The sequence below is a fragment of the Bidens hawaiensis genome, unplaced genomic scaffold, assembly GCF_021521415.1.
Source record: "Bidens hawaiensis isolate Kalapana, Puna unplaced genomic scaffold, B.hawaiensis_p1.1 tig00017140_1, whole genome shotgun sequence".
NCBI classification, from domain to species: domain Eukaryota; kingdom Viridiplantae; phylum Streptophyta; class Magnoliopsida; order Asterales; family Asteraceae; genus Bidens; species Bidens hawaiensis.
In genome coordinates this window covers 482,986-494,719 of record NW_027492587.1, presented here as the reverse complement: position 1 = coordinate 494,719, position 11,734 = coordinate 482,986, and the positions used below count along the sequence as shown (strand labels likewise).

General features: G+C 34.4%; 1 protein-coding gene and 1 pseudogene across 2 annotated transcripts; one reads left to right on the top strand and one right to left on the bottom strand.

Annotated features, from left to right (window-relative positions):
- The first annotated feature begins 2,443 nt into the window (after positions 1-2,443).
- LOC143553076 (uncharacterized) lies at positions 2,444-5,443 on the top strand (annotated as a pseudogene). Its single transcript, XR_013138768.1, has 2 exons — positions 2,444-2,570; positions 4,051-5,443. The product of XR_013138768.1 is annotated as an uncharacterized LOC143553076 (transcript).
- An 852-nt stretch (positions 5,444-6,295) lies between these two features.
- Positions 6,296-10,903, bottom strand: LOC143553075 (choline transporter protein 1-like). The gene is made up of 10 exons (XM_077043138.1): positions 10,731-10,903; positions 9,490-9,848; positions 8,932-9,077; positions 8,455-8,638; positions 8,309-8,382; positions 8,096-8,209; positions 7,601-7,957; positions 7,255-7,515; positions 6,775-7,002; positions 6,296-6,689 (listed from the first exon to the last, which is right to left on the bottom strand). The coding sequence occupies exons 1-10, from the start codon at positions 10,901-10,903 to the stop codon at positions 6,504-6,506; spliced, it is 2,082 nt and encodes a 693-aa protein (XP_076899253.1). The 3' UTR covers positions 6,296-6,503.
- Positions 10,904-11,734: the final 831 nt, after the last annotated feature.

Below are 11,734 nucleotides of genomic sequence, written 5' to 3'. Positions count from 1 at the left end.
TCCCCAAAAGATAAAGAATTGTCCTTCTAAAAAGATTGTTTGGTTTAAAATTTCTCAACGTCATGAGTTTTAAGATTGGTAATTTCCCAAAGTAGTAACTCTTTTGCAATTAGATTAGATTAAGATTTGTCACTTTCCATCAAAATTCTATATGATTGTGTTTGAGATTTATTGGATTTGCACTTACCGACACTTTTGAATGACATTTCTTATTAAGTAAAGAACGGTTCATACATAAAGTCTTATTTGAAAATAATGTACGGAACCCAACAACATTCTATCAAAAAGGAAAGGTAGGCGCCGTTGGTTATTGTGGGGCGTGATCAAAGAAAACACCTCACGTCAAACTTGGGATTTAATCCAAATCCAGACAAGTCATCATCACGTAAGATGAGAAGATTGATGGGACCGTACAAATATATATACCATATGTGCACATTAATGAATAGCTATACAGTAACCTAACAACATGATAAGTTTTTTTTCCTTTAAAAGGAAGTATTTTACATTTGAATAAAGTAAAAAAAAGGAGTTCTCTAATCAAATAGGGTGAGGTTTAACGTAAAGTTATGTGTTACGCGCAAACTAGCATGTACTAGTTAAAGTGTCACGTCACTTCTACGTATGTAGTGAGGTTTTAACTAGCTCATCCATTAACTTGGGTGTTGTGGGCACTGTCTGTTTTGAGGAGGGATAGAGAGGGCGACGCTCCGACCCAATAGTTTTTTTTTTAAGTAATTATATATATATATATATATATATATATATATATATATTTGAAGAAATATGTGTTATTATTTAAACCCAGTTCTCATCTAAGTCCATTTTTTTAATAAATTTGCAAAATCCAAATCATAATCTATTAAGCAAAATTAAACTTTTAATTGTTTAAATCCAATAAACAAAATATATATTTTCTTTCACTTAAGAACCAAATCTTCTATTACCTTCGGTCTAACTAGGTTAGTACATATTTAAAGTCTATATTTTGACAACAAAATTAAACAAGATAGAAGGGATTTTCACCACTGCTGCCAACACCATTTTGTTCGAGAACAAACAGTTAAACCATTCCACTTGAGCCTATTTTTTTTCAACTTTTTCATGGCTCGGTTTACCAACTTATAATATATAGTTTATAAATACATGACATATACCCTTTAGGATATCCTAAAGGTTATTAGATACCTACCGGTCCCTCCATCACAAACCAATATCTTAATATTTTGTATTCCACTATTCAATCACAATGGATAACTATTAAAAAGAACAACTACCTAACAAAGTATTAAAGTATTTATTTGTAATGCAAGGTATTTTGACGTCAAATCTGAAGGATTTTTATATTACTTCAAGATATTAAAATAAGCTAAAAATAAATATGGATGATATGTGATGTAGCAAAGTTAGAGTAGCAAGGGCGATGGTGAGATCGATGACAAGTTATGTTGCAAATTGAGGTGATGTCAATAGATAAAGATAAAATAGGGTAACTATATGCTAGGAATGTGCACAATTTAATTCGGTTATTAGGCTGAACGGTCTGAACCGAAATCGAAGTCATCTATTAATTTGCTGACTAACCAATCGGTTTTTGGTTAGTTTGTCAGTTTTTGATTCGGTTCAATTAATTATGGTTAATCCGTTAATTACTGAAACCAAACTTGAGCTAATTTTTTTTTATTTAGCAATGCACTATTGCTTAAAATAGAGGCTTATATATTCATAAAATAGAAATATAAAATATGAAATGAAGGTATAAAAAGTAGAGATATATGAATGGTTCGATTAATAGAGGGTAATAAAAAACCGATAACTCATTTTTGGTTAATCTAATTATAGGTTATTAAGTTTTCGATTAAATTTCAGTTTGGTTTTTTTTAACGTTCTAAACATTTCTACTTCACATACATGGTTAATTTGTTAGAAGTTTTGTATCACTTAAATACGCGACTAGAGGTGCACAAACCGGTTTAAAACTAAAAACCGGGTTGGGTTGAAACCGGTTCGGTTTGGTTAGTAAAATTCAATACCGGTTTATGATTGGTTTCGGTTCGGGTTGAAACCAGTTTCTTATTCAGGTTACGATCGGGTTCGGTTCAGATTTTGACCGGTTTTTGCCTGGGTTTGGCCGGTTTCGTTCCGGTTAACCGGTTTTAAGGGAGAAAATTACAAACCGGTTTCAATCGATTCCAAACCAGTTTCTACATAATCGGTTTCAAACCGGTTTGGTTTTGATTTAGTTTTCGGGTCGGTTCGGTTAACCGGTTTATTTACCTATCTCTATACGCGACGTTGAGATTAGGCAAAAAAAAAAAATAGTAGTGTTCAAGTTGGGTTAAAAGAACTTTCTTCTATACGGAACGGTGATGATCTGGTGAGTCGGTAAAATTCAAAAAAAAAATGAAAAAAAGAATAATATTTAATAAATGAAAAAAAAGGTAATTATCGAATTGAAATTATTATTATCATTATGTTTGGGGATTTGTTTCTTCAAGAACCCTAGAGAAAGCGAGCGAGCTGCAATCCAACAATTTGTTCCAACAAGAGCCAACAACTTCAATTCAGAGGTAACCAACCATCTCTGTGAATTCAGTTCACTCTCGCTCGAATTGTAATATAATATGGAATCAAATTCAAAATCAAAATCAATCGATCTTCAGTGTTAGCTTCCAGATCGGTATCTCTTTCAATTTCTTCAATTAGGGCTTCTTCTGATTTACTACTAGATCTGCTCTCTTATTTTGTTACTTTCATTTCATTTGATATATTATGCTGTTTTGATTACTTTAATCTGCTGTTCAGTTTCTAATTTGTCAATTCAAATTCATTTCATCAGTGTATATGCTGTCTCAATTGCTTTAGTTTGTAGTTTAGGGTTTATCTCTTCATCTGTTTTGCTCTCATAAGTAATCAATTGCTGATTTATGATGCTTTAAACTTACACCAAGTGTTCATTTTCTTTTATCCGTCGACTGCGTAAAAATATAGGATGATTTTGTTGTTTGATGTTGTGGCGATATTTACCAACATTGAATGACTATATGAAGTGCTGCTTTTATTGGTGCTTTTGAGTTTTTATTTTGTTTTTTGCACTAAATGTGTATGGCTCTTAGAAAATGTAGGGTTTCGGTTGTTGTTAATTCGTTATAGAGACGTATGTAAAAACTCGCAGAAAATTAGCAAACATGTGATTTTCTTAAGTAGTGAACTAACGAGTTTGATGATGCTTAGACTGTTATAAGATTATATTCAGTTTTTACCTTGGATTGTGTAAAAACTACTTGGAAAAAAATCATGTTTTACCTGATTTTGATGGCACTTATAAATTGCTTCAAGATTATTATATTCTGTTCTGTTAAATGCTTTTGTGTCGTAGAGATATGGGATGCTTGTTTTGTTTGTTCTCTGTAGCGATTTCTTTATACAACAAGCATATTTGTTTCTCTTGAAGAAGCAGCGATTTAGTAATCCGTATGATGTTTTATAATATTTCAAGATGCTATTAGAGTTTTTATTTGTTTTCTTATTAGCAGTCCTAGTTTACTTCAAGATCTTTGCGTATTTCAAGTATATTGGATTACTAGGATATATGTTATCTTTTGCAACTTCCATCATAGCCTGTACATATGATTATTTTTGTATAATCTGCTACATATTCCTTAAGTTTCAGACTCGATGTCATACAACTCAATTCAACTGTCTGTTGATTTGCTTATGCTTTATCACTAACAGGCCAAATGGCTATGCTAAAAGATTTTACTAAATAGGGAGAACTGTTAAAATATTTAGCTTATGTTGATTGTAAGAAGCGTCAATATCATATTACACGTCTCATTTCAAAGATGGACTGGTAAATGTGGTAATTTAAGTTATGTTATATCTCTAATGTGCCATAGGGGTTAAGTTAAAAGACTTAACCCAATTTGGTTTAACGGGGAAAAAGGGTATTCAAATTCATAGAACATCTTAAACCACTTTATAAAATATATGTTGATTGTAATCACAATAATATGAGTTTGGTAATCATACCCGACACATGTTTTGTAGGGTAGAAGATGATTGGAAAATCAGCAACTGCGGTCCTATATTCCCTACTCAAAGATGGCGAAAAACGACCTGTTGAAGACATCATCACCGATTTCTCCACAAAGATTCCCCGCTCTATCCACCTTGAAATCTGTTCTTCACTTATTATTCTCCTTGAAGACACACCAAAATTTCTCAAACCCGCCGAGCGTTTAGTTGCGTTCGCGATACTTCATCACACCTATCCCTCCACCAGCCCATATCTTCAACTTCTTATTAATGCTGCAACCGATGAAAAAACAGAAAACTATGAAAAGGCGTTTATTCTTCATTTGTTAAGTGGGACCAAAGACGCTTTAAAATCATCAGCAGCTGATTACATCACCAAGTTTGATCCGTCATCTTTCAGCCCCCCACCTGTTGACCAGCTTCAAAAACAATACCTCACCAAAACCGAGTTCGACCCGTTTAACATCTTTTTCAAAAACGTTGCTGTTAAAAACGTGATACCTGACCCGGACATCCCACGCGGGTGTGACGTTAATTCCCCCGAGTTTGACTCAGTCAAACCCAAAATCGGGTCTGGTGACCGAGATGAAACGCTAACAGGTCTGCTTCAATCGTCATCATTAGAAGGGCTGCATCCTCATTGGACCCGGCCGCGTCCACCTAGACTCCCGGTTCTAGACGGTGAACTCGTGTGGGTCAACCCCGACACCACTCATGAACCGCTTTGGGATTTGGGTATGTGTGCCGACACGAGCCGCGGTGCAGCGGTTCGTGACTTAATTGTTAAAGCGTTAAAAGGCCCGCTTGCACCAACTCAACAAGAACAAGTTTTACTTGAACTAACGTCCGACCCAAAACTCGTTTACCACTGCGGGTTGACTCCAAGAAAACTACCAGAGTTGGTCGAAAACAATCCGTTAATTGCGGTTGAAGTTTTGATTAAACTTATGAACTCACCTGAAATCTCAGATTACTTCACGGTTCTTGTGAACATGGATATGAGTTTACACTCGATGGAAGTTGTGAACCGGTTAACAACCGCAGTTGAGTTGCCAACTGAGTTTGTGCATATGTACATAACGAACTGTATATCATCGTGTGAGAATATAAAGGATAAGTATATGCAGAATCGTTTGGTGAGGTTGGTGTGTGTTTTTCTGCAGAGTTTGATCAGAAACAAGATAATAAATGTGCAAGATTTGTTCATTGAGGTTCAAGCGTTTTGCATCGAGTTTTCGAGGATTCGTGAAGCAGCGGGTTTGTTTAGGCTTCTTAAAACTTTGGAGTGATTAATGTTTTTTGTTCTGTTTAGTTTTTGTGTTTTTGCATAAAGATTTGTACTTGGAAGATGGATGATTTGGATTATGCTATCTTGTTTTAGAATCTTTAAAGTAGTTTTTTTAAAGTTGTATTTTGTTAATTAACGTGGTATAGCACAGGTGGTTTTGACATTGTTACTTTGATTATGCTATAGAGCTCATGCATGCACAAAATCCGAAAGGGGTTTAGGCCAGCTTCGGCATATTTGTATATTCAGATAAGAAAAAGGCATGGGCTGTTAAATGCCAACTCGTGAACTTAGACGATACAAATGTATATGGTAGCACCAATTTTTAGCTATTGGTAAAAAAAATATCTTTGATGTACATTTTTATTAATACGTTACAGAAACCTCTACATGTGTCCATTTTTTCCCGTTAAAACCTGTGAATAAAAATATATCTTGATGTACATGGTTTTACGCTGCATCTTTGCAAGGGGCTGTTTCAAAGACTTGAACCCGTGACTTTCAGATTATGTGACAACAATATTACTATTGCTCCAAAGTTCGCCCTCAACCTAAAAGGGTATCGGTCTTGACGTCTTGTTTATTTATGCATCGAAGGGAAAATAACAAGTTTTTTATGCTTTTTGGTTCTTAGCGTTTCATTATGAAACAAATGTGATATATGTGATATATGATAGATATTTAACGACACTAAAAACAATTTTACGTAACAATATCTAAAAGTATATTAGTTTTAACTTAGGTACTATACTAGTATATTTTAAAACTAGAACCAAAGACCAACTTATGGAGTACATCCCAGTCCAGTATCGATCGGGTAGTTTTAGTGCGAGTATTAAGATTATACACTATTTTAGTGCGAGTTCTAACTCACTAAATTATTAAGATTATACACTATTAAGATGATCATATGTAAGGACCAATTTATATTGACTTATCTAATTCAAAATGAAAAATTAAGTCAAAAAAGTTTTAGGCCATGTAATAAAAAGTAGCCCAAAACCTAACACAACCTTTAATCATTTACTCAAAACTTGCACCTATATGGCTGTATATAATGAACTTGAACATATTGTTCTCTATTCCACTTGTTTACTACACATACATTAGCCTAACCTAAATGCTACCACCACAAAAAAGTAACAAAACAAAATCCCACTACATTACATATCATCCTTCATTGTCCAATTCTTGGCAACTCATTTTGTTCATCAAATGTTTCAATCAAAAGTGAAGGTGCATAATGTGCGGTCCCCTGATGTTCCTCCGAATCTTGACAGTACGAAAGTATAATCGTATCAATCGACATTTCAACAACCGCAAAGAAAAGGGTAGCCACCACATACCCGAGCCCCCAACACGCCTACAAAATCAAATAAAATCCAGTTAAGTTAGTATCTATCTTTTTGGTCAAAGATTCAAGTTTGACCCGAGCACGTGTTACATACCAGTACAGGAAATAATGGGGATGTGATCTTGTTGTGGGATGATTTGTATTTGTGAGTATCCAACATGAGAAATGCAAAAAGTGCACTTGCAAGACTCACACATAGCTTTCCAAGAAAGAGAATAACGTCCCCGATTACGTTTACTCGGCCTATACGCAGGATATTACTAATGATCAAATCCGTCGCCATTTCCGAAGCTCTAAAGAACCCTTTTCCAGTTATAGCAATCTGCAAAAAAACAAAAAAAAAAAAATATTATTCAAAACACGTGAAATCCATTAATGTTGTATTTTATCTCAAAAGGGTCAAACTACAAACTTAGATAAAAGAAAATGGATTCAAACAACCTCCTAAGTCACTAATACAAGATTTATAATATTGCAATAATATTGGTTTTGTAGTCGTAATCAAAAGAATTACTCAAAAATTATAATAAAATAGAGATTCGACAAAAAAGATAAGGTTTGTGTCTTTACTAACCATAATATATGCATTGCGATTCACACATTTTACGGTCAACTCAATGCATTTTAAGCAAAATCGGGAAGTATAAAACATCATCCGCTTAATCCAACTTTCGGGCATTATGTCAGCAACTTTTAGTCTCCGGCGTATGGCCTCAAGTATGAACCGAGTCGACTCAACAAACGACACAACCAAGGACCCGATCGCCACTGACCCAAGGCTATATCGCATGAGTAGCTTCATTGATGAAAAAACCGGAAGAAATGGAATCGTTGCCTAAATCGAACAAAAAACAAATAGTTGACAAAAAAAATCATAAACTAAAAAAATATGAGTTTTTATTAAAAAAAAAAAAGCTAACCGAAGATTCCCCACGAGCCCAGTAATATGAAGCTACAGAACCAGCAATCACAGTTGACGAACACGCAATAATAAACTGAGTGGCCCAATAGCATCCAAACAAGTGGAATAATATTGAAGCTCCAATATGCGGGGTGTAATGGATACTATAGCCGCAACAATCGTTACAATTCACTCGTTTGGCTTTAAGATCATAAGCACAACAATTCGTGTTGCAGTCATTGTTGACTATCTGACCCGAGCTAAAAAGATTAAGAGCCGCCGATAACCAAAACATGTAAAAAATTGTGAGGATTGTGTATGGTATAACAGGGAATATTATTAGAGCATCAACTTCACCAATAACCTTTGCAGCAACCTGTGGTATTATTTCATACGTATTAATGTTAGAATTAGTTACACGATGGTCCCTGTAGTATGGCCATATTGTAACTTAGTCCCCAAGTTACATAACTTACAACTGTAGACAAAAAGTTTAAGATATGACTAAACTTGCCTTGAGTACTGAGGTTGCCATAAGAATCCGCCTAACAATAGCTATAGATGACAGAACGGCAACAATCATAACACAAGTCATGAGAAACGCAGCTGCACGGATATGGTGTAGCTCCTGAACAAAATAAATTAATCAACAAATTAATGTATAACAGGTTAGCAACGCGTTTTTGTGAGTAGATAAATTAAAGAGTTGATTAATGTATGATTTTACCCTTGCAGAAACATGATAGTATGGATCATGTTCACCAATGATGGGCGAGATAGCATCGTTTCCAATCCATCCAGCTGAAAACACAAAATAAAAGAAAAATGTCATGATATTACACGATTAATAAATTCATTCATTAAATTTTTTACCTTTCAAGTAGTAGAACATTGTGACTGATATCATGAGGCCGTTAAATAAAAACACTGTAACCCATGGCATCGCAGCTACAAAATGTTGAATCATTAAAAGCCATAACATTGATAAAAGTAAAGGCAAGAGTCCTCCACACACAATCAACACGGGCCATGATTTTCCAACATCAGCAACATATCTCTGAAATAGTTACACCAACATTAATCTAAATCTTGAAATATTCACGCGTATGACATCCAAGATAGTATATTTCCAACACTTATATCATTATATTACACTAATCGTAATAATGGTTTCTTATTTCAAATGCTTTCTAAAAATAGATATGACGTGTTTCCATGTCAACTAGGCCCGTTTCACAATGCACTAAAAGTAACCCGTTGCAACCAGAACCCATTTTGACCCGTTACCCAGAAACTAACATGTTTCAATCAGAACCCATTTTGACCCTTTACCCAACATGTCACCCGTACCTTCAATACCGAAGACCGTGCATTGATGGACTTGTGAATAGATTTATCTATGACCATATCATCATTAATAGCAACTCCATTCATTTGCTTCCAATGTGTTAATGACACATTCGATGGACGATCAATAAATTGGCAACTCCAATAAACTACATTACCAATACAACTAATTATAACAAGTAACAACTAACGAATCAATTATTAAATAGGGGAGAATTGTACACAGAAGACAATATTTTTGCAAGAACAGGAAGAACAAAATAAATAATTCATTTTTTCGATTAAAAAAAATAATTTACAAGAAAATGGTAAAAATACAATGTTTTTTAACCTCTTTTAAAAATTCTAAAAAAAAATACATAAACAATAATCGTTTATTTATAGTTTAATGGTTTTTTATTTACTTAACATAGACATTTGTATGAACAAAGTAAAAGTTTTTAAACATATGAAAAACTAAGTGATTTAGGTTTCTATTTTTTGTTCTCGCAACAATTTAGTCTTCTGTAATGAGCAACTCCCTTAAAGAACTATCATACACAAATTTCACAAATAACATACCATTTACGCTAGGAAAAATGACAGGGTAACAAGGCCCTTGAAGCTGAAGAGAAGTGTTTCTTAGTTCAGGAGTGAGGTCAGCAAAATAATCATAATTCATATCGATCCAATCGTCTAACGAAAGACGAATATCTCCCTCCGGATAATCGCAAACCCAATTTAAAGAATCTTCTGATGGTATCGGGCAATCCATTAAACATATTGCCCGTGCGTTAGATAGTTGTACTCCACTGTTTTTTATTCCACTTTGGTAAACTTGATTAGGATTAACATAATATTTGAGTTCCAATTCGCGAAGGTTGAAATCTTTGTGTTTGCCTCCACATACATTTCCTTTGTAATCTAATCCAAAGTTTAGCCTATGTAAAAGATTAGACATGATTAACAGATTATAAAATTAGCATTCAAAGATAGTACTATATATCGGTAAAAGTGGATGTTATTTTAACTAAATCAATTACAATGTAGGGGGGGGGGACCATATATACACGAAAGAAACTCGAAAAAACAAACTTGAACATGTTGGTTAAATACAAATAAACCTTAAAGAAGGGAAATTGGATTTAATATTTAATAATACAAACTATTATTTATTAGACAAATAATGGTCCAAACTGCCAATTTGACAAATGACACTCCTAACTTTCACTTCTGTTACCAAGGTCAACCGAGTGGCATAATCATCAAAGTTTTATACTTGATTTTGCACTCGATTGTGCTCATAATAAAGATTAAGAACAAAATGAGGAAACTTACAAGCGAAAATGAGTGTAAAATCTATGATAATTGTGCTACTCGGATTGCCCTTGGCAACGAAAGTGAAAGTTAGCATGGGTTATTATCGGCAAGAATTCGTAGCTTGAGTTATTAAAATTCAATTTACCTATAAAAATGAAACCCCTAATGAATGAACATGTAGCTAATTCTTCCCCAAATATTATCCTCTCAAGAATATTGCAACTTTCATTAGTACTTATTCAATATACAAATTGAAAAAAAAAAAAACTAACAAATGAACTTAATCAGCATAATAAGCAAGCAGAATGATGCAACAGTCAAACTAAATCTTGACCGGCCTTTAAAGCTTATTTAAGTGTCCAGACATATCTAAATGCAACAAATATAGTTTAATAAAATCTTGACCGCCATTGAAATGATTTTTAAAAATTCAAGATAAAACCAAAAGCCAAAAAGCATAAAACTTTATTGTTTTAATAGAAAAAAGAAACTTAAAGTTTTACCTCAATGGGTTTCCTTGGTTGAATCCAAAGCTGGAGTTAACAATGATGGCAATCCAGAAAGCTATGAAGAGGACAAGAAACACAACATCTCTGCACTTCCTCTTGTATTTTATGATCCCATTTGCATTTCCATCGCTTGATGGGTACTTCATATTCATATTTGATCCTCTCATGTGTGTGCTTTGTGATGAGAGAGAAGAAAGAATAAATGAGAAAGTGAAAGCAAGAGAAAGACTTCAAACAGTGTGAAGGGTGTTCTTTCTTTAGTCATCTCATGTTACAGTTTTTCAGCCTTTTTTTTGTTTTTTATTTTTTTTTTATAGAAAAAATAATCTTTTGAACTTTGTTTTATTAAAAAAAGTGAGAAAAATTAAGACTTTATTACGGTTCTTTAATTCTTTTCCAAAGATTCTACTAGCTTTTTTATGGCCATTAAATATGATCTAGTTTGGATCATATTTTTGAACTTTGTCCAAAGATTCTATAATTCTTTTCCCTATCCCGTATGTCGGAAGGCTTTTTTGGATTCTTTTGGGGAGCATGCAGTCTATTACAAAGAATTACCGGGCTTTAAATATCGACATGATCTAGTTCGAGATGTGCTTTACGACGTCCTTAAGTGGGCCAGGATCTCGGCAAAAAAGGAAGCCCCGGTGAACTTCTTGACCGACCCTTAGATGGGAGATCAACCCTACGACCCGCTGACATTCTTGTTTTTGGATGGGAATGAGGTAAGCATGTGTGCGTTGATTTGACAGGTGTGTCCCCCCTCGTTGGGCTAAGGGACCACGGGTTTGTGGTGGGTCATGCGATAAACAAGGCAGAGGCGTGTAAAGTAGCTAAGCACGAGAAAGCTTGCCTTGAGAATCAACACGTGTTCGTACCGTTTGCTTTTGACACCTTTGGCGCTCTCGGCCCTGACGCTGTTCAGTTTCTTAAGCGGGTTCAGCAGGTGGTCAGCAGTAACTCCGCTCATGCTAAGGGGAACGTTGTGTTTAGTAGGG